Source organism: Otolemur garnettii, unplaced genomic scaffold, assembly GCF_000181295.1.
Source record: "Otolemur garnettii isolate 467f Iridium unplaced genomic scaffold, OtoGar3 scaffold00004, whole genome shotgun sequence".
NCBI lineage: Eukaryota > Metazoa > Chordata > Mammalia > Primates > Galagidae > Otolemur > Otolemur garnettii.
The window spans coordinates 16099963-16123811 of record NW_003852399.1 but is presented as its reverse complement, the minus strand read 5'-3'; the positions used below and the strand labels follow the sequence as shown (position 1 = coordinate 16123811).

At 34.8% G+C, this 23849-nt stretch overlaps 1 protein-coding gene across 2 annotated transcripts in view; it reads right to left on the bottom strand.

Moving 5' to 3' along the window:
• The window catches only part of CSMD3 (CUB and Sushi multiple domains 3), a 1080374-nt gene that overhangs the window by 236438 nt on the left and 820087 nt on the right, over positions 1 to 23849 (bottom strand). For both annotated transcript variants that reach the window (XM_003782396.2, XM_003782397.2), the window contains 3 exons: positions 17900 to 18038; positions 15325 to 15512; positions 8774 to 8968 (listed from right to left, as the gene is read on the bottom strand). In XM_003782396.2, the coding sequence (XP_003782444.1) occupies positions 8774 to 8968; positions 15325 to 15512; positions 17900 to 18038 (522 nt within the window). The remainder of the gene's footprint in view (positions 1 to 8773; positions 8969 to 15324; positions 15513 to 17899; positions 18039 to 23849) is intronic.

The window sequence follows — 23849 nt, the reverse complement described above, 5'->3', positions numbered from 1 at the left end:
AGCCTAACTATAAGGCAGTAGGATCATGAATCCATACAAACTTTGCCAAGCTAAGTGTGACTTGGAACAAGTGACTGAGCCTTTTGCATCTTGGTTTCCTCAAACTGTAAAATGCAAATATTAATAGTCTCTACTTCATGCAGTTCAGGATGCATATAGAATATGTGTAACAATCTCCACACTGTTCAATACAGGTAAACTGTCATCTGTCATCAGCCCTCCCCCCCAGATACTCTTGCCCTGTTTAACTACTTGAACTGCCACCAGCATTCTGTTTACTTTGCTTCTCCGTGTTTACATATGCTGAACCTTACTCCTGAAATGCACCATTCTTTCATATCCTGTGGCTCACCTAGCTCCTTCTTATTTGCATTTTTAAGATTCAGTTCATGTATCACTTTAATAAGGAAGTTTTGCCTGATCTCTCTATAACTAGGTCAGATGCATCTCCATGCTGTGTTCATGTACTGTTTTTATTTCTAGCAACGGACCTTACTTGTCTATGTCTTATGAGATTCTAAACTCTCTAAGAGCAAGCAAGGACCGTGTTGGATTCACATTTTTATTCCTGATATTTAGTGCAGGGCAAGGCATATTGGTACTTTTAAATGCTGGGTAAAAAAAGGAATGAAAAAACCTTATGATTGCTTCCTTGGAATAATTGATGAGCTAGTAGTTCTTTAACAAACCAAAATATGTTTATTTTCAGAGTCTTATTATAATTTCCTATCAGCTGAATACTCGTCGTATGCTATACTGATGAAAAAGATCAAAACATTGCATTGGTCTTGTAACCCATCCACTCAAATGTAATGATTTACCTTTCAAAGGTTTAGGGCCCCCGAAGGACCTGGGGCTTTATATACATCAGAGAAATCGTTACCAAGGATAGACAGTTGCAATTTTAGACATAGATTGTGATTCTATCCTGGAAGCTCTGAGAAGCAGAAGAAGGGAAAATAGGAACATTTTTATATTAGAATAAGAAAACAAGTGATTAGATGCCTAAAATAAGTGAAAGAGCTAGCCAGCCAGAGAGCCGGGGTAAAAATATTCCAGGCTGAAAGAACAGCAAGTGCAAAAGGCATGAGGCAGAAGTGTGATCAGTGCTTTGAAGAAATATCAAGGAACCCAGTGTCACCCAGAGAGAATGGCAGAGGGAGAAAAGTATACCGAGGTGGGGGTGATTGCGGGCAGGTGAAACGGAGCTCGCTCGTATTAGAAGAATATTGGCATTTATTCTCATTTGAGAAGCCACTGGTGAATACTGAGTAAATATGTTATATAATCTGAACTATGCTCTATTATGTTCAGGAGATATTGAAGAGTGAGTAAGGGATGGAGGGAGACAAGGAGAGATGCTAAGAGGTAGGAGGTGGCCGGCACTCTGGATGAGCTGGGCCGTTTAAGATGAATCAAGGCAACGTGATTAGGTGGAGAGAATCAAGTAATGTATATCAAGAGACAAATATGGAATCTGCTACTATTTGTGTGTTATTACCTTCATTCAGATGATAGGTAAGATATATGTGTGTGTGTGTGTGTGTGTTTGTGTATATATATATATATATCTTCCACTTAAATCCAGTATGTCTGTAGATAAGTAAATTAACAGAGTTTCAACAGAGTTTTCAAAGTATGAAAAATAAAAAGAAAAGAAATTATTTTCTAAACATAAATTTTTCAATCACAAAGTGAGTTGTGTGTAGAGATATGTTGTTTTATCATTTAATATTTGTGACATTCTCATAAGATAAATTGCAGAGTTTCTCGCCTCCGGGCAGAACTTCGTACAGGATGCAATCATTTTGGATCTACTTCTAACAAATATAATCTCTTGGTGTCTGATGTGAACTCATGAAAAACATTTTCTTCAGATTTAAGATGGATACTTTTTCCTAAATCTTGACCAAAAAAACCCTATCTTTTAAAATAGGCATACTTTGTAGATTCAAATGATTCAGTTGAAATTAATAGGCATTTATGAAGAGCCTGTTTGTATAAACTGTGTTACAGGCTAAACATGAAGATGCACTGTGTGCTTCAAGCAAAATATAGCTATATCTTAAGCCTTTTTGGATTATGTTCATATTGGTATTTGCTTTTACACAAAAAGTAATATGCAGAAAGTTTCTTCTTATTTTAGCATTTAGAGATTAAGGTCTAATATCCAAATTCCTACATACTCTAGATAAAACCCTACCAGTTAGTCTATGTGTCAGGATGTCTACCATGGGGCAAGACCCGGAATGAAAAGCAAGTGAGGACCAGCCACCTCTCCAACATTGGTGAAATTAGAAATAGAGGCATAAATGTATTAACATATGACAAAAACAATCACTAGAATAACCAAAAAACACATCAGGAACGCTGAAGACAGGCGCTGGGTATGTGACATAACTGCATCTCAGAGAATGAGAGGATGTTATCAGAGAATCTGTAAATAAAAAAGTAGAGCTTCATATGTCATGTGGAGTCATGGAAGGGGCCATCAGAGTAATTAGCAACAGAAATTATTAATACTGTCAGCTTGGGGTGAACAGGACGAGAGAAAAAGGGCAGATAATCATTGCTTACATAAAAGCTATTTTGTATTAATTTCTTAGTTATCAAATGCATATTTTACTTGGATAAGAAAGCAAAATTTTTCTTATTGTATTAATGAACAATGGACCTTTCTGGCTTTTATTACACATGCTTTAAAACTGTGGTCCCCAATCCCCAGGCTGTGGACAGTACCAGGAGGTTCCTAACAGGACACAGGAGGTGAGCGGCAGGCAAGGGGGCAAAGCTTCATCTGTCACTGTCTCCCCTCGCCCCCAGGTGGGACCATCTAGTTGCAGGAAAACAAGGTCAGGTTCTATGATCCTGCATTATGGTGATTTGTATAATTATTTCATTGTATATTGCAATGTAATAATAATAGAGCACAATAAATATAATGCACTTGAATTATCCTGAAACCATATACCCAGCCCCTTCCCCGCATCTGTGGAAAAATTGTTTTCCGTGAAACTAGTCACTGGTGCCTTCTGGGGACTGCTGCTTAAAAACTGATTTTAACATTTAAAGTCTTACGTTGCCATATGTGAAAGCCAGCCAGTCCAGGGCATAGTCACGGTGAAGGAAAACAATTAGCTATGTCTCAGTTCCATGAGGAAATTACATGTGTATTTATATAATACAGATGAGTGATATTTAATTAATGTTAAAATGACAGAAACATATCACTTTACAAAAACCCACAATGCAAAGCACAATGACTGTTCCCCAGCACTTTGCTGCTTTTGGAACACTGTGCTGAAAATCACAACTCCTATAGATTAATACGCCAATATTTTTTGGAAATTTTATTAGGCCTTTTGTATTTTTTTTTTAAATAAATCTATACAGTAAACTATTGAGCTAATTGCTATTAATCCAGTTTTGGAGATTTAAAAGTCAAGGCTCAGGTTGCCTCAGGACACAGTATCAGAGGATTTGAAGGCAGGTCTACCCACCCTCTAAATCTCGGGCGGGAGGACCTGCCTCCTTCAGTCCCCAGTGCCCTCCTTCTAGATCCTTCAGTGTGGCCTTTGACTGACTGATTCCAAATTTTATAGAACAAATCTTTTGATTTTTATTAAAACATTTTTTTCTCTTCTATATTTTTATTTTCTAGATGGATATCTTTAAAATACCAACAGGTAAAATGAATTCAGGAAAATAATCCTCCCAGATTGACTCCACCATTGGAGCATTAGTATGCCACAAGGTTTAAATAGAGGGCTACGCCCTTGTGATTCAGTTCTACCTTCCCTCACCTGACTGGCCCCTCAGCTACAATGAGGCAGGGTGACAAACATTTATTGTGTGGAGTATGACAATGTCATCAGTTTTTGACAAAGGTGCAGTGTGTTTCTGTTTGAAGGGCAATTTGCAAATAGCATACCGCTTAGCAGTATATTATCGTTCTGCCTGCTTAACAGCCCATCATGTCAAAGAACAATAAGAGAACTCGGAAGGAAGGAAACACATTTTTTAAACGAGGATTGGGAATTGCAATATTGTCTTGTTTTTGCTCAAGATAAGATGACTCACTTGCTTTGTGATACTGCGATATCAACAGTAAAGAAATTCAATGCTCATCATTAGAACACTTATAAGGACCACAAATATTTTAAATTAGAGGAAGAGGTATGAAAGGTATCGTAGAAATTAAAAGAAGAAAAGTAAAAGCAAAGACAATCCTTTCAAACAGCAATAAGACCTGGACATAATGCAGAAAGCAGCACAAAGTAGGTTATATACTTGGGGGAAAGGGAATCCATTCAGTCCTGTAGAAAGTGTCAAAGAGTGTATTATCAAAGCTGTAGGATGCTTAGACCTCAATACTGTTTCAAAATATAAACAATTGCTTATTTCCACAGCATGAATTGGCCCTCAATTTAACAGAACAACTTCAATGCAGTACTTCCAAAGGAAACTATATATTATTCAATTGCATTGGATGAATAAACAAGTATTACTGAATCAGGACAGTTTTGTATACTTCATCAGGTCATAACAGAAGATCTTCTTTGCTATGAAGAGTTACTCACTTTGCACACTCTTGTGAACAGTATAGGTAATAGATATCTTCAACAACTTCAAGATAATTGTCATGAAGTTGGGCTGAATTTGGTATATTTACTGACTGTCTATAGAGACAGTGCACTTTCCATGATAGGAAAACATAAAGGGTGCACTGAACAGATAAAAAAAAAAATAACAGTTACAGATGCTTTCATTTCTTTTCATTGTATCTTGCATCAGCCAGCTCTCTGCCTTGTACTAACGCTATTTTAAGTGTTACTTTACAAGTTGTAAGTATTATAATTATATTTGAGCAAATGTAACACAGCAAGATCAATTTCATAACATCTAAAATTGAAATATCAGGTATTCAGTATTATTTGCCATATCATTTTAAAGTATGTTGTCCAAATTTTTATCTCTGCAAGAACAATTACTTTTCATGAACAGAATCATTAATGTGAACTATTGAAAGATGTCAATGGTCTATGGGAGTGCAGCATCTCTGTGTAATATGTCAAATCAAAATCACTTGAATTTTTTTTTCAAGGTAAAACTTAGTCTATATATGAAATATGGCATAAAATTCAAGCATTTGGGGGGGAAAAAGCTATCTTTTATCAAAACTCTTCTTCAAAAGAAAAATTTGGGGTGAACATTTCCCCCAGTTAGCAAAGGTCATTGCTGAGCAGGATGATATCTGTGACTCAAGTGAACAATATGCGCCTGTTACAGACCTGTTCATTGGAAGATCCGACAGATGCTTCACTCTTACTTTGAGAATCATGACATCACACTCCCACTGACATTTTAGACTCCCCTGGTTGATATCGCCAAGGGACTTCAAGAACTATAGATGAAATTGAGCTTTGGATGACATTTTTAAGTCACTGTTTGATGCTGAGACAGATTCAAATGAAATATGGACCAATACAGTAGAATATTCACACATTCAGCAGCATGCCCGAAAAATGCTTACTTGCTTTTCAACCACTACTGAATCCAAATCAAGACAATGCCCTTAAGGTGACAAATGACAGATATCCATGTAGAACATCAACTAAAACCATGGACCTCTGTGCTGCAACCAAATATTCACACACTTTCCAACCAAATGCAGACATAGCACAGTCATTAAAGGGCTAGTTACCTTTAACATTAACAAATTGTTGTCATGTTTAGAAATTATTAAACATAGAGTAGAAAGATTTTCATAAAATAATATATATTTTTAAGTAAACCTAATTGAATTTTCTTGAATATGAACTTATTTGATGATAAATAAATGACTGTGGCTTTCTACCATAAAAGTTTCCCCATCCCTGCCCTTTCTGTAGATATAACTGTTCAAACAAAATGAAAATATACACAATGTGCTTGGTGGCTGTAGCATAGTGGTTATGGTGCCAGCAACATACACCCATGCTGGCGGGTTCAAACCCAGCCTGGACCAGCTAAACAACAATGACAAATGCAACAAAAAAATCGCTGGGCGTTGTGGTGGGTGCCTGTAGTCACAGCTACTTGGGAGGCTGAGGCAAGACAACCGCTTAAGCACAAGAGTTTGAGGTTGCTGTGAGGTATGATGCCATGGCACTCTATCAAGGTGGATATAGTGACACGCTGTCTCAAAAAACAACATGAAAAACAAAAAACAAAAAAATATACACAATGGGGCTATAGTTCATCTTATAAAATATTTTTGGTTCAGAAAGATTTATTTGTTTATTTTATGGCACATTTCGTGTTGGAATTGCCATTTCTGTGACCTAGCAATATAGAAACATTATTGGAATGGAAAAGGATTCTTTTCAGCAGGTGTATTCTTACTCAGTGCAGGCATGCTCTCTCTGGTGCTCGACTCTCTTGTCTGCCATTGAAAGCCATCTTTTAATTATTTATCGGAGTGATTCACACTTATCCTTTTAATGTACAAACTTTCTGTATCCTTTGATATTTCTCTATCAGCAGGTTATTTTGTACTTGGTGCCATAAATTTTCTATATTATTATTTACTGTATTATTATTTTATCATTTTCCACATAATTATTGACCATGCATTTTGAAAAGTGCTTTCTTAAGTTTAATATGTTTTTCTGGCTAAGAACAGATTTTTCTTTTATATGGCTCTAAATTCTAAGATAATAACTCTTTGTCTTAAATTTCTGAAAAACTTTCATGCCTTCAATTATTTTTTCTCATTGGAAGAATTAAGCCCAAAGTAGTTACTTCTCATTTTATCCTGATAAATGAAAAGATCAATTCGTCAAGAATTAACCAGCTATTTGTTCTGCTAATCAGTGGACTAATTAGAGGATGCTTACAATTTCTTTATGTCTTATAATAATATTTTAGGGAAACAATTTCAATTATCCCCCTTTTAGAGATGAGAGAAAAAGAACCTGGAGAGGTTGAATGACCTTTATAGGTAAGAAATTACGCACACGTAATTCTAACAAGTGAATATATTCCATACCTTAAAAAAAAAAATTACCACATGTATCAGAAACCAAATTATTTTTTCACTAAAATTCTAAGTAAGAAATACACTTTGTATTATGGCCCAATGCAAAAGTACACAAATGCACATTTGAATGTCTGTGTGTACATACACACAAGTGTATGTATATTTTGTATTTTATTTACCTCTGTATACATAATTTTAAAAAGTTTCACCAAATAATTTTTGCTATGTTCTTTTAATTAATATACATTCTCTTCTTTTTATTTACCACCTTCAATTTAATTTGATTTGAGTCAACTCTATGTCTACTATAAAAATGCTGGTCTTGACCCAATGAACTGATTCTGTGACTCACTGGTGGTGACCCACATTTTGAAAAATATTCCCTAGATGATATCATCTTTACGTTAATTTTGAGTAGTGTATTAGGATAATTGAGCTAACTAGGAAGTCTATGTATGGTAAACTTCCACAGTGATATCAACTTTTCTCTCCCTTTTCTGAAATGTTCTTTGTCTCTGTATCTCTGTTCCTATATAGAAGCATATAATTTTATTTTTTTATTTTTTTTGAGGCAGGGTATTGCTCTTTTTGTCATTTTAGCTCACTGCAACCTCTAACTTCTGGGCTTCAGTGATCCTTTTGCCTCAGCTTTCTAAGTGGCTGAGACTATAGGTATGGGCCACCACGCCCAGCTAATTTTTCTACTTTTTGTTGATTGAGGTCTCATTCTTACTCAGGCTGGTCTTTTTTTGTTTGTTTTGCCGCTGTTGTTGTTGTTTTGAGACAGAAGCGCGCTTTGTTGCCCTGGATAGAGTACCATGATGTCATAGCTCACAGCAACCTCAAACTCTTGAGCTCAAGTGATTTTCTTGCCTCAGTCTCCTGAGTAGCTGGGACTACAGGTGCCCATCACAACACCCAGCTATATTTAGGGACAGGGTCTCACTCTTGCTCAGGGTGGTCTCGAACCTGTGAGCTCAGGCAATCCACCCACTTTGGCCTTTCAGTGTGGTAGGGATTACAGGAATGAGCTACCATGTGTGGTGCTCAGGCTGGTCTTGAACTTGTAGCCTCAAGTGATCCTCCTGTATTGGCTGCACAGAGTGCTAGGATTATAAGCGTGAGCCACTGCTTCCAACCACAAGCACAAGATTTTTAAGACTGCAGTGTTACTTCTTCTACACAACCTAATTCTTAGGAGCAATATACATTCTTCTGTATCTTTTTTTTTCAGATAAAGATTCCTTAGTAATTCTTAATAATATCTGAATTGTTGCATTTATCTACGTATGTTGAGATGACAGTTTCAGTGTGTTGGTTCCTCATTTACTCAGCCAAAATTTTCTGGGTACTAATATTTTAAGTCCTGAGGGCACACAAATGAACATAAAAGTCAATAACCTTACTCTCAGGGATCTTGCCTATTATAACATGGCCATGGCTTTACAGACACCCGGGACTATAAGCACTTTTCCAAAACTAGTTCTCTATTGAATTCAATTAAAAACATCCTATGTACAATCTCAGCATTGACAATACCACACTTGTAGATTTATGTGTTAAATGGTTGATTTAAAAAAATACACAGAAATGGCTTTATGCATTTCTTTCTAATAATGAAAACTCAATACAAAAAAATAAAATGGGGGAGGTACCTGTGGATCAAAGGGGTAAGGCGCTGGCCCCAAATGCGGGAGGTGGCAGGTTCAAACCCAGCCCCAGCCAAAAACTGAAAAAAAAAAAGTTTCTTACCATGACAACTTGGTAGGGCTCGATTCCATCCAGGTCTTCCATCATCTCCCATGATACAGGTGAGTGTTGAATAACCTTGAAGAACATAACCAGCATCACAGTAGTAGGTGACTGTTGAGCCTAATTTATAATCCATTCCAAGCCTGGTGCCATTCATTATATTGCCTGGGTCAAAGCAGGACTCTCGGAGTTTTGCTGTAAAACAGTGTTAATACAATATTAACTGCTTTAAAATACAGCCAGATTTCGTATCTGTGGGTTTCACACCTGTCAATTCAACCAATTATGAATAGAAAGTATTTTTAAAAACCCTTCATTTCTACTGAACATGTACAGACTATTTTTTTGCCATATTCCCTAAACAAGACAATGTCACAACTATTTATCTAGCATTGACATTGTATTCGATAATATAAGCTAATTAGACATGATTTAAAGTACACGGGAGGATGTGCATAGATTATATGCAAATACATCACCACTTTATAACGACACTTGAGCATTCTTGGCTTTTGGTATCCATAAGAGGTCCTGGAATAAATCCCACAGGCATAACAAGGGACCACTGAGCTATTCTCTATCAAACTTAAGGCTATGTTTATTTACTTCAGCTAAACTTAAAGATGTACGTTATTTTGTTAATAATGTACATCGTTCATAATTTCAAAAATTAACATAATTTATTAATTTTAAAGTAAAAAAAGAATGGGGCTTTAGTGATGCAGCATTTCATTTGCTTATTTTTAAGAATAAAACCTTACATTGAGCTTTCCCTTAAGCAGTAAAACACAGTGTAATTTCCAGGCAGAATAGCAGTCTAGCACTCGCAGCTGCCCTTCATGAAATTGAACTAAGTCCCTGGAGGGTAAAGGAAGGATTTAATTTCTAGTTGAAAGGATTAATCTCTGTAAGTTTGTTCTCCCAATATTCATCTTTCGAAAAGTTTGCTCTTTCCTTTGTAAACATTTTCTCTAAAGTTTCAGCCTCATCTCAGTGAAACTGCAAAGCACACGGTGCAGTTCTCTGAGGGAAGGGGAACATGGTTGACAGATTTTAAAATATTGTCTCTGCAGTATTTTATCTTGCTAGCCTCAATTGAGAAAATTCCTTTATCATGCTGTTATTTTTACATATGGCTTTAAATTGTTCGTGAACAGCTTTATAGGAATAATACTATCCCTGTTTATTTACATGTATGGCACAGAAATGATGAATCTGAAAACATCAAAAACACCTCTAGAATACTTATGTAAATGTCTAGGCAGTAGGTAGAAAGGTGATTTTAGTTTTTGAATAAAAATGGTGAGGCAGACAAGTTATTAGCATTATTTTTATAAATAATTAATTTTATCTGCTCTAGTAGTGATTTCCCTATTGAACAGATACTAGGTTAAGGAGTCTCTTGCCGCCTTATAGTCTCCAAATAAAATATATAGGGAGATGTATTTAAATCTGCTGCTTCTAAAATATTTTAGTTTGCCTTTTAAATTATTTCTTCTCAATATATAATTTGTATGTGTATATATTACATATGTGTAAAACTGTTATTGGAGATAGATGTGAACATAAATAGTAAAGCTTATTTTTAAAATTTTAATTAAAGGCCTACCTAAGAACTTGACTTTCTCAGTACTAATGGAAATCAATATGCTTAGGTCAATGTGTGTGACACACATTACAACAGAAAAGGAAAATATTTTTACTACTTAGGGCCTCTGTCTATTTCATTTCTTATTCCCCAGCTTGATACATGTCCATGTTCCATTATTTTCAAAAACTTAAGATTTATGCTTTCATGGAAGGTCTTCAAATGAAATATCTATTCACTTTGTGCATGCAAAACTTATCTTGAGCATTCTGAGATGTTTGTCTTTTTCTTTGACAGTTATAAACATTAGTGATACTTTACTAGCTTTAAGTAACTAGGTAATTAAAGAAAATACATTTATTGAAATAAGAATAGCTGAAAGTTTTTTTTATTTATCATAGCTGTGTACATTAATGCAATCATGGGGTACAATGTACTGGTTTTATATACAATTTGAAATATTTTTATCAAACTGGTTAACATAGCCTTCACGGCCTTTTCTTAGTTATTGTGTTAAGACATTTATATTCTACACCTAGTTAATTTTACATGTACCCTTGTAAGATGCACTGTAGGTGTGGTCCCACCAATTACCCTCCCTCTGCCCACCCTCCTCCTACCCCTCCCTCCCCGCTCCCCTTTCCCCTTCTTCTTGGGCTGTAATTGGTTTCATAGTAGGGCTGAGTACATTAATAGGAATAGAAAATAGGGTGGCTGATAAGAAAACTTAGAATGGACAATGGATTTTTCTCAAGAATAAGGGATTTCGAGAACTAGTCTAGATAAATAATTAGGTTGGATTTGGGTAGGACCATTGCTAAGAAGTACTATCTGGGGTATAAAAAATCCCTCATGTGTGTAAGTGGGTGCTGGACTAGTGACTGAGAATGGTGAGTCAGGGCGAAGGATGTAGTTGATGGGATGATTATGTGTTTCTTTCTGCTTATATTCATGTTTTTCTTTGTCTTTACTGTTAGTGGTAATAATACTTTGTGAAGCCTTGTGGAACTGATTTTGAAAATGTGATTCTCAGTTTCATCATCTGTATAATATGGATAGCAATACCTTACAATGTTATTAGTATAATATTGTTGTTGAATTTATAATTGTTCTTAGTCTTGGGGAGGATAGGGATAATGCATTAAAAAGAGATAATCACTGCATCTATAACAGAGTATATGCATACCAAATAATATTATCTTTTTAAAAATGTATATTTGTAGACCTTCTATGAAAGCATAAGTCTTACATTTTTGAAAATAATGGAACATGTAAATGTACCAAGTTGGGGAATAAGAATGAAATATATTTAGCTAAGAAAATGGCAAAAAGGTTTTAATCCAAAGTGCTTCATTATTTGATCCTAGTAATGGCCACCTTGAATGACATATGTAGAAAAGATTATAAGGTCAAGTCAAGCATGCCTGAGGAAAAAATGCTCTAATCAATTAGCACCATCTACCAGTAGTATGGTAAGGAGATACTCTTCCTGTTGTCTTTCGTCCCAGTGATCTCTGGAAATTTTTTATTGATTAGTAAGTTACAATAGAACCTTGCTGTGCCTCTACAGACTTGATAAAAGTTTTCTTTATTTTTTAAACAGATATTTATAAGCATGCCAGCTTACAAACATAAGTAGCTAGTCCTCAGCCATGTTCTCACTTATATATGCAGGATAGGGATATATCTTGAGTGTTATTTATGTTTCAGAATGCTCTGAATTAAAACAGAAAATACCTTTCATCTCTCAAAAATAATTAATTAACAAATATTGAATGATTACTGTGTGTAAACATTATTCTAGGCATTCAGTGTGTAGTGGGCAATAAACAGAAGGTCCTTACTCTGAAGAAGCTTGTATTTTATTGTATGTGTAGGGGGTTATTGGAACCACTGGGAGTGTACATAGAGAATAAACTTAAAGATATAAATAAGTGAATAAATAAAATTTAATTCAGACCCAGTTACATCCAATGGGTAAAATAAGTTTAATTTTAACTCAAAATAAGAGATCAAATGGCAACAAAATGATTTTTTTAACAAAATGATTTTTAAGAAGAATAAAGTGATATAGTTAATCTATTTGACATCAAGATTATTTTAAAGCTATAGTAGTGAAGTTCGGAGAAGTCTTGGCCTGGAAATCAAAAATTAGGCTAGTGGACAGGAGAGAAACTTCAGAAACAGACACAGGAACTTGGTATTTGTAAGGGCTAGAATTACCTGTCCATAAATGATGCTAGGACAATTATTTCTATGGAAAAATGAAATTAGATTCCTGGCTGGCACAAAATTAAACTTCAGGGAGATTGAAGACTGAAAGGGTAAAAGTAAAGCTTTTAAACTTTGGATGCAAGTTTAGGGAAATATCCTTATGAGAACTCATAATAAAGAAAAAAATTTTTAAACAAGATAGAAAAACCCAAGTCATTAAGAAAACAAAAAGTTAAATGATATTGATTGTAAAAACTTTGTACAGCAGGAGAAACACAAAAGAATGTGTAATAATTTTAATAAGATAGTGTAAGATACTGGCTATAACAAAAATAATAGATGATAACTATCTAAAATACATAAAGGATTCCTTATAAATAAAAAACAAATAGCAAAACAATTAGAAAAGTATACAACGATGAGAATATTTCCTTAACAAAAACTTCAATATGCAATACAGAGGAAGGATGCTCAGCTTAATAATAGTTAGATGAAAGGCAATGAAAATGATTAAATGCCATTTAACATCCATGAAGTTAATAACTTTCCAATTTCATAAGGGCACTATTCTTTCAAAACTGTGGAGTTTCTTAAACTCCCATCATTTGATTCTAAGAACATAAATTGCTACACCCCCTTTGGAGAATAATTTGGCAATATGAAGTTAGACTGAAGATGTTTATACCCTCTGACCGAGTAATCCCATTCCCAGAAGACACATGTCCCCAAGAGGGTCTCACAGATATGCTCAGAGGATACGTAAAAGCAAGTTCAATTCATCCTGATTCATTCCTCACAGTGGAAGAACCTATGTGTTTCTTGGTAGAAAAGCTCATATGTTAAATGTGGTATAGTCAAATAATGTAATATCTTAAAGAAATTAATAAACTAAAGTTGTACATCTTTAACGATGATAAATCTCCAAAACAATTAAGAAGGGAAAAAGCAATTTTCAGAAGGATATATATATATATGATGAACATATAAAGTTTGCATGAAAATAAGATGAAAGATATGCTTATGATGGGAAATATAAAAATATGAACAAGTATACACAAATGGAAAAGGTAAGTGTTAAATTCAAGACTAGGAGGATACTGTAGTGAACAGAGCTGAATGTTTGATAATGACCTCAGGAGCTGATTACGGTTTGCATAAATAGACAGCTCCTGGGTCTTAGCATACAATGAGGCAATCATCTACCAGGTGAAGAGAGTGGTGGGGTGCCAAAGCTCAAATGTATATAAGACCTCGGCTTCCTAACTCACAGTCCCAGTGTCCAAACATCCCCAGTATCTTTGGTACACAGCAGGTGGCATTCACAGCAAACCCATTACACAGGTGACACACCAAATCCTCACTGTCTGTGCCCAGCTGCCTGCGTGTTCTCTACTTTCTTACTTTGCCCTGTGAGATCCATGGAATCCTCAGTCTTTTGTTTACAATGGAATCTAGACCCTGGCCACTGGCAGCAGTATCCTGACTCTGGGATACATTTTTAAGTGATGATAGAGATATCCAAGAACTCCAAACACCTGTATCTTGTTGACTTGTGAATTGTCCCTTTCCGTAAAAGAAGCTTCATTTTTTTGTGTTGAATTTATCATGACCTTTTGTAATAGACCTGAAGAGATTAACCCCTATTTCATGAAAATTATAAAATGAGTTTCAATTGTATACATAATATTCGATTTCTTGAAACAAAAATAAAAAGAGTGAAGTACATATGCATAATGTTGAGATTTGCCAAGTTGGGTGCTGAATATTTTGAAATTTAATTATTCTACGTAATTTTCAGTTACTAACATAAAAATATGTCTTTTTTTATTTTTGTGGGACAGAGTTTGACTTTGTCACCCTCAGTAGAGTGCTGTGGCATCACTGCTCACAACAACCTCAAACTCTTAGGCTCAAGTGACTTTCTTGCCTCAGCCTCCCGAGTAGCTAGGACTACAGGTACCCCCCCATAACACCTGGCTATTTTTAGAGATGAGGTCTCTCAAGACCTTAGGCTGGTCTTGAACTCATGAGCTAAGGCAATCACTCACCTGGGCCTCCCAGAGTGGTAGGATTACAGGCATGAGCCACCATGCCTGGCTTTAAAAATATTTCATTTAAAAGGTGGTAATTTAAACTTGAAACAACTAAAATTTAAATCTATTCCTATTATAGGCATTAACTATGCACTTTAGAAAAATATATTTATAAACATCCATATACATTCTAATATAATGCATTCAAATACTTGCAGGCATATCCAGAAACACTATCATTATTACTATACTCATATTTTATTTTCTCTCTTCTGAATATTGACATTTTTAAATATCTGTAGACATTTTCTGAAATATAATTTAAATATAATCTCATACTTTGTTATCCTTGTCACTGAGAGTCGTCTATAAATAAAGATACTTGAGTGAAACTTTAGCTTCCTGAACATGAGGGGTTTTGTTTTGTTTTGTTTTGTTTTTTAATATTTGTGGCCCCAGCCAACTCCTGCGGTATACTAATTGCTAATTTGTTTGCCTGATACATTTCCTTTGGTAGTAATTAGAGAAATGCTAATTTCCTTCTCACTGACAGGAAAAGTCTACAGCAAGAACCTTTTTATGAGATAAATTGTACATAGTCTGCATTTAAAAATGTGCATAAAACCAACCACTAACAATTGCCCATACAAAATTATTTTCCGTGTAAACTACTCATAGTTTAAATCATGAGGCTAACATCGAATGTGTGTATTTACCTTTGTATTCTAAATGAAATCCAGTGTAACTCACAGATCCATCGCTCCGAAAAGCCAAATGCATGGTGTTGGAGCTGCTTTCTATTCTCTCTGGTAACTTGCTGTCTTGAAAACTTCCAATCAATGGGCTATTACTGTCTGGTCCATCATAGATATAGAGGAAGTCATAGTTTGGTTCTATGCTAAAACTAAAAAAAGAAAAAAGAAATTAAATATAAAACAGAGAAGTAGAATGATTATGACTAGGTTATTAACTGTAATCAACACACAATGCTACATTAATTCAGTATTTAAAAATAACAATAGATTTTATCAAAATAAGATAATATAAAAAATTTCCCAGTAGCAAGACGCTGTATATGAATATGAAATAGGCAGTAGAAAATTAAAAAAGGCATATTGAAATTTTCACATTGACATTGTATTTAGAGGTAATAAGAGTGTTTGTAAGGTGAAAGGGCATAGGATTTGAAGTTAAAAGATGTGAGTTCAGGCTTTATTTCTGTCCTTGTTAGCTACATATCCTTATATAAGTTACTTTATAGCAGTAAATCATGGAGAATAGTATATATTTACAAAATAATTTCATACATATATTTTGCATCATGAAAATGCCAACATTTCTCCTATATCTATGGTACTATTTGCCTTGAACTTCAAAATTTATGAGCATTTTTGTTGTTTTAAAATTCAACTCTACGTATCAGATTTAAACAGAAGTTGAAATACATAATTTGCATTTCAATTACCCAAATGAAGCACTGCACATTGCACTAAGCACTCTTTTTTCTTGAAAATAAATATATTTTCTTTTTTAGAACCTAATGTAGGAGAAATCAAACCAATACATTGCCAAAATTAGATAATGTGAGAAAAAGGACATTTTAGCATGTCAATGACTCAAATCGATTTTTTGAAGTACTCCAAGATTTGCATAATAAACAAGCCTTAACTTTCAAAGATATAAGAATTGCCCCATAATGATCAAATGATCCTCCTAGAATCTAAATCTATAGAATTAGATTCTCATCCTTAACGTGTGTATGTGCCAAGGAGCAGAGTCCAGACACGGAGTTTACTTGTACATAGATGGTGGTAAGGAAAGGCAAGGATAGTGCAGAAGTTCCCAGACTTTTCATATACAAGGTTTGCCAACAATCCTGTGGTGTAAAGAAGAGATTATGACTTTCGCTTTACCCATGAGTACATTAAACCCCGAAAAGTCAGTGGTCTCCCTAAGATCACATAACAAATCGTAGAGCAAGAAGAAATCATATTTTGGTTATGCATTTTATGTAATATAGCCTTCTATCCCCAAGTTATTAACTAAAATAATTTTATGAGTAAATTAAGTCCTGTAGTGTGGATGCATCATGATATTTCTAATGTCAGCACTAATGTTTCCTCGACCTTGAAGACAGGAATCGTATTGATATGGATCTCAGGAATTTGTCTTATAATGGAATCCTGGCAAAGAACTACCGTTATCATTTTTGTCACTTTGGTATTTTCAACTGGCAATGTATCAGTACAAATTATAGAAAAAAAAACATATTAACACTTTTGCTAAATTTTCGTATGTTCAAATTATCTTTACTTTAAAAAAAGCCTTGCTTCAATATGTTAGAGAATGTTATATAATTAAGTTAGTATTTTACATGAGTACCAAGCAACTTTAAGACACTGGTTTCAGAAGAGGTTATGTTACAAGGGTCAATGGACTGATTACATCAGTCTTAGCCAGTGAAATTTAGGAACTTTTCTTTCTACTTAGGAAACTTTGAGTGGCTATTACCTGATATTCCCATTGAAATCTTAAGGGAAAGAAACCAGGTTTTGTGATACTAGCTATTAGCTCCTTGTGAGGAAATGGAGGCTCATTCAAGTAAATACCGCAGGCAAGGTAACAGGTAGACGGCAGAGAGAGCTCAAACCCAGTGGTACTCTTTCCCATACAGGCTGCCTCCCCCAGGACGTGGTTCCAGCCCTGAAATTTACCATGCTAAATAGATTCAAATTTGGGAATGCCCTCACGTAAAGATCTATCCTGAGATCAGTTCTGCTGATAAATCACACAGAAATGACCCATCAACTTTTTTTTGGGGGGGGGGTTCAATTTGACTTAAGGAGACCAGCAGAAAAGAAACTAATGAAGAATACGTTTCTTCCCAGGCCCTACAGTGCTTTGTACCTATAGATTTTTAGATACTTCGAAAAGGTTTTGGATGGTGCATGTAAAGGCAAAAATGAACTTGAAGTATTGACCTTTTAATCTTGAAGCTTAGGGAAGACTGTTTTTGGAGGTAGTGATGTTAAGTACAGAGAGAAAGAAAAATTATAAAGAGATAAAACTTCATGACAGTTGATAAAACAATGGAATCAGATAAAGATACGCATATAACTGTCCTTCAGAACTGTTATACTATTGTGAAAGGCTTTGGTATTTGCGAAGTGTTACTATTGGAAAAAAATAATAAAAGTGCTATATACAAGAATAAAAATGTGTCTAGTACAATGCTAAAACAAAATAACCAAAGAAAGGTTTCTTTTAAGGTGGAAATGTATAAGAACTCACCTGATAAAAGCCAACGAGATGACGTAGTCTGCATTGACAGTCACAGTCCAGTCACAGTCCCTGCTGTGTGGATATGGATGAGGGAAGTTGGGTGAGAGAATAAAGCCCGAGGATCCCGTTAAGTTGCCTCCACAGGGTGCTTTAATTTAAACAAACAGACAAAACCTCTTAAGTGGTTAATAAAATTTATTAGCTGCCAATATTTGTGAAAAAGCTTCTTTAAAGATTCTGTGCAGATCTGACTTGTACACAGGCGTATGGGATGCTAGCTTTAAGAAAGGACCATTAAAATATTGACTACACACAGACATAAGTGCATACAATGAATTCAGCTACTTTCAAGAGACAAAAAAAAATGCATTCATACATTTGTCTTTTTCTATTACTATTTTGGTTCATGCAAGAGAAAAGCAGTTTAGAATACTCGTAAAAATGTGTTCTCTATAGTGACTACAAAATATTTGAAAGTTAAAAATTAGAAGTAAAATAAATCAACATGAAACCCCTAATAGTAAATGGAACAGCAGGATATGAAACATTTAGCTCCTTGTCATCTTCCCTGGCACCTTTTTTGCATAGGAAGAGATTTTGATACTAGTTAAAGAGTGAAAACTGGTATTTATCTGATAATCTAAAACTCTTTACAAAAACACATGCCTATATGGAATGTCAGGATATTCCTAAATTTTAGTTGTCTTTTGATGAAAACAAGCAGTCACTACAGTTTATTATTGCAGCCCCAAATGTTTCTGTAACACTTCAATGAAGAGGCTCAAAAAATTTTTGGTTGAATTCTGAGAATAAAAAAGTAATAAAATTTTTTTTTAAATTCTGAGAACAGATTCTTTAGGGGATTATTTTGAAGTTTGTTAAAATAGCTTATGATCCAAAAATTACATATTTCCTCAAAAAACTCAAATTAGACCTCCCATTTGATCCTGCAATTCCATTATAGGGCATCTACCTAGAAGAAAAAAAAAATCATTTTATCACAAGGTCATTTGCATTAGACTGTGTATTGCAGCTCAATTTATAATGGCCAAAATGTGGAAACAATGTAAATGTCCACCAACCCAGGAATGGAGTAACAAGCTGTGTTATATGTGTCCTCTGGGATACTATTCCGCCATTAGAAAAGATGGAGGCTCTTTTGTATTAACCTGGGTAGAGCTGGAACACACTCTTAGTAAAGTATCACAGGAATGGAGAAGCAAGAATCCAATGTCCTCAATTCTAATATGAAGCCAGTAGATAATCTAATACATACCCAAATATGAGAAAAACTGAATTCAAGGTGGGGGGAGTGTGAACGAGGGAGTGGGATGGGGAATTACCCTGTATGGGCACACCTCTTGGGGATGGGACACAATTGTAAGAGGGACTTTACCTAACAAATGCAAGCAGTGTAACCTAATTCTTTATAACCTCAGTGGACCCCAAACACACACACACACACAGAATTGGTATCATCAAAATAATAGGTAAGTAAATGACGGTCCTTGTTGGTGGGATGAGAAAGTATAGACTATAAACACACACACACATATATGAAAGAGACTGACCTATATTGGGACTCTCACATTCTCGGGACGTTTCCTAAACACAATCATCACATCAGCATTCTTCCTTTATCTGAGTTTTTAAATTTTAGATGTTGAGATAAATATCTCTTTCAACTATAAGGCATATAGATTCTTTGACTATAAAACTGGTTTTAGAAGGAAGAGAATTTTGGTTCTGGCAAAGTTTCAGCATCTCTGTTCTTTGCCTGAGTCTAGAAATGCAAAATTTATCATTGTAATTTGCTCATTTTTTGCCATTTAAATTATAGATGTTCTTTATTGCATTCCTTCACTGCCCTTCTGCTACTCAGCTCGGTGCCACAGTCACTCTCAGATGACTGACGATACTGAAAATATCTAGTTGCTCAGAGACAATTTATTCATCACTGCTTTCCTATCGCCTGTATATTTCTGTGATGTAGCACATGACTAGACATCATTATCTCCATGTTCTGCTCTCTTCCCTCTCCAAACTTAAATGCCTCCTGAATAATACTCGCTACAATCCAAGGATAAAGAGTTTTCCTGACAATAAAGATAACACCTCCAACCTGATCACATAAACTCTCTTTCTTCTCCAAAATCTTTTGTCAATGAATTAGTTTTCTTACTCTCTTCTGGCTCTTTCCTCTTCATCTAGAGACATCCTCAAATGTCTGTTATCTTCAAAATAAAACAAAGTTCTCTAAGGACTATTTTTTTTTTCCAACTAAAAACATCTTGCTTTAAGGAAACACTCTGGGTACATTTCACGGCGCCCCCAAACATTAAGGATAACTGATCACACAGACTATTATAATGGATATGACAATTATGAAAAAATTTAAAATAGTATGAGAACTACCAAAATGTGACGCAGAGACATGAAATGAACACATGCTGTTAGACTCATGGTGCCAAAGATTTGCTTGGTGCAGGGTTCTCACAACTTTCAATTGTTAAAAACAAACATCTGTGAGGCGCAATAAAGAAAAGTGTAATAAAATGAGCTACCCCTGTATGTACATATGGACACAGGCTTCTGAAAACACTGGAATAGCAGCCAAATACTCTTTGTGATTTTTTTTCAGGTGCTAAGCTTGTTGGATTATGTATACTTTAGGAGTATGGGGGTAATTTTGTTTAATTTTTCTTATTTTCTACTGGACCTTTTTATTGTTAGAAATTTTTTATAAATGGGCTCAGTGCCCATAGCACTGTGGTTATGGTGTCAGCCACATACATCGAGGCCAGCTAAGCAACAATGACAACTGCGACAAAAAATGGCCAGGCGTTGTGGCAGGCACCTGTAGTCCCAGCTACTTGGGAGGCTGAGGTAAGAGAATCGCGTAAGCCCCAGAGTATAAGGCTGCTGTGAGCTGTGACATATAGCTCTATGACATCTATGACATCTATGATGTCTATGCTCTATAGCTGTGACGGCACTCTACTGAGGGCAACATAGTGAGAGTTTGTCTAAAAAAAAAAAAGGAGAAGAAATTTTATATAAATGTATGCATATATTGGTACATTATATATGTATGTCCATTATCACAAAATGCATAGGAAAATTCATTGCATATATCTTTAAGCATTTCCCTGGTTACTGTCCATGATTACACTATTATTTGGTTATAAGATCATCTAAAATTCTTTTTATTTTACCATTTAAATCATTTATCAATGTTTTCCTAATATATTTCAATGCTGCAGTTGATTTTAAAAATCAATGAGAGCTAGCGACACAAGTGGGAATGTTACCTGACATTTGTTTAATCCTAAACACTCAATGAGTAAAGAAAATTGTCTTCTAAACATATTCAGCTTTACATAGCATTTAGGACTGCATTTTTATTTTATGCATCTACTCATAAAGCATTCAAAATATATGTCAGAGATTCATGAATTCAACGTTCAGTTAGTGTCCACGGAATTCTGACATTAATGATTTGTTCTGAGTGTAGTTTCTTGTGAGGCAGTTAGATGGGCATCAACTATTTATGACTATTTTACAAGGTTCTTATTTTCCCCCCATTCCATTTTATTTGTGCCAACTGTCTTTCTCAGAAGCCCACCCACATGAACGTCTTTCTCATTTACCTTCATACTAAGTGCTGCTATTTTCCCTCTGGCAGTGTCAAAGTCATCTTCACACTGTCAATTTTGTTGGAATGAATTCTATTAACTCTCTTAAGGATGATGCTCTTCCCTTTGGTATGTGCTGTCAGGCTGACTACTTCCGCATGCAAGTGAACGCCTTATGCTCTGGGGTCTGAGACATAGACTTATGGAGTTTCTAGAAAGTTCAGGGTTTAATCTTTGGTGTAGTATTTCCAATCATTGAGTTCTTTCTTATCAGTTTCAAAGGTCAAGCATTCTGCAGTCTTAGCAATTTTTCAGACTTTTTTTTAGGTTATTTTCTTCCTCAGAGAAGCTCTAATGCATATCTTCTCCTCAAGCTATCTTTTCCTACCAAAAAATAATACGCAGTACCACAATCCAAATAAATACTCCACAACTTGCTCAATATAGTGAGAGTTACTGCTCAGCTTTTTTTTTTTTTCTAGAATAGGACTTGCTAGCTAAAGCATATTCTTGTTTATAAATGGAATTTTATATCAGCTTATCTGACAACTCTTAAATCATTTGCATTTTGGATATTAGTGTTTCCTAGACTTTTAGTAAGCTGCTTAATATTTTAAGATTTTACATAAAAACATTTGACATGACAAAGTCTTTCTGATAATTCTAATAAGCAACCCCTTTTAGCCACGTCTAAGAATCACGATAGAACAAAAAGTTTGACCATTCTCATTTCTTCTCTGCACAGAGATTCTCTTCATGAGATATACAGACAAACTTCAGTTAATTAGAATGTGAAGTGTTAGTTTAATTGGAATTTTTCATGTTAACGAGTACTAAAATATGAAACTTTTGAAATAGACACGAAACCTTTCAGTCTCTTTTTCTTTGAAAAAGTTATTTTTTTTCCTGCTTTTATGAATGTAGCAAATATAAATTATTTGATGTCTGTTAATTTAGCATCTTGCAATAGCGCATGGAGAATTAGATGTAAATAGGAAAAGGCAGATAAAGGGAAATATGGCCAGATCGGAACTGGCGCAAGCTGTGACCTCATCACGTGCATTTAAGTCACTCTCTTTCATGCGCTGACTTCCTTGTCATCTGCCTTGTTTTCTACAGAAGAAATAAAGAGCTGTCTGTTTACTGTGTGGCTAGTTTGGGACTTTATATATGTTTGTTTTGTACATTTGCTGTTTTAAAAATTCAAGATATTAAACAGAGAAAATAGAGGTAAAAATTCAGGGCTTTTTTGTTTGTTTGTTTGTTTTGTTTCGTTTCATTTTGGTTTGTTTTTATTTCACTGGACAGCAGGTTTGTAAGAACAGGGACCTTTTATATTTTGCTTTATTGCTGATTTCTCACTGTTTAGGACAGTGCCGGGGGGCCACACTGAATGACTGATGAATTTGATTTTGCATCTTTGCAGGAAAAGTTACATGATGGAGTAAAATAAATCAGAATAATTTGAGTGCTTGAGTTTGTTTGCTTTTGATTGAGGTACTCAGCACTCTTTTTCAATTTCCATATGACTTTCAAAAATAAGTCACTGTGAAATTATATCGAAATGTTTTTATGAGTTGGATAAAAATGAACAAAATGTTTTCTTTCTAAAACATGCTACATTTGCATGTGCCAAATGTTATAAAGAACGCAGTGATGAACAAGATGGACTCTTAAGTTGCTTACAGTATGGTAAGGAAGAGAATATGTAAATAAATACAATTTTGAGAACAGAAAATGTAGTTTGGTCAAAATGTATTATAAATTCAATATGGGCCCGATACTAAAACAGTTGAACAAAAGAATATAAGATTAAACCGGTTTAATTTATCTGGCAGATTGTCTTACCATTTTTACTTCAAAAACGATACATTCCTCTAACTCTTTCTTGGGCCCACTACAGAAATATTTTGTGTTTTAACTTTCTAGAGTGTGACTTGGGAATTCAAGAACAGAGCAGAAGGATGAAAGGAAAGCAATCAAAAGTATGGAAGAAGCTGCTACAGCTTCTATATCATCAAAATAAAAATGGAAATTCTTTTGGACTACGTAAATTGAATGAAAAGTCCAAGCTTTGAAACTCTAATAAAGTTCTGATAAAATTTTCTTAGGAGAAGTACTTATTTTAAAGGCAAGATTAACATGGCCCATTTTAAATAGTCTGAATTCACTCGTTAAATCTTAAAGGTAATGGATAACTACAATTATATAGTAAATAAAAGGAGACATATTTACAAGAGCTTGGATTTGTACCTTTTAAAGGATATTAGAGCTATTGAGAATTTAATGAAATTATGAATCCTTACCCCATGGAAAAATAATGA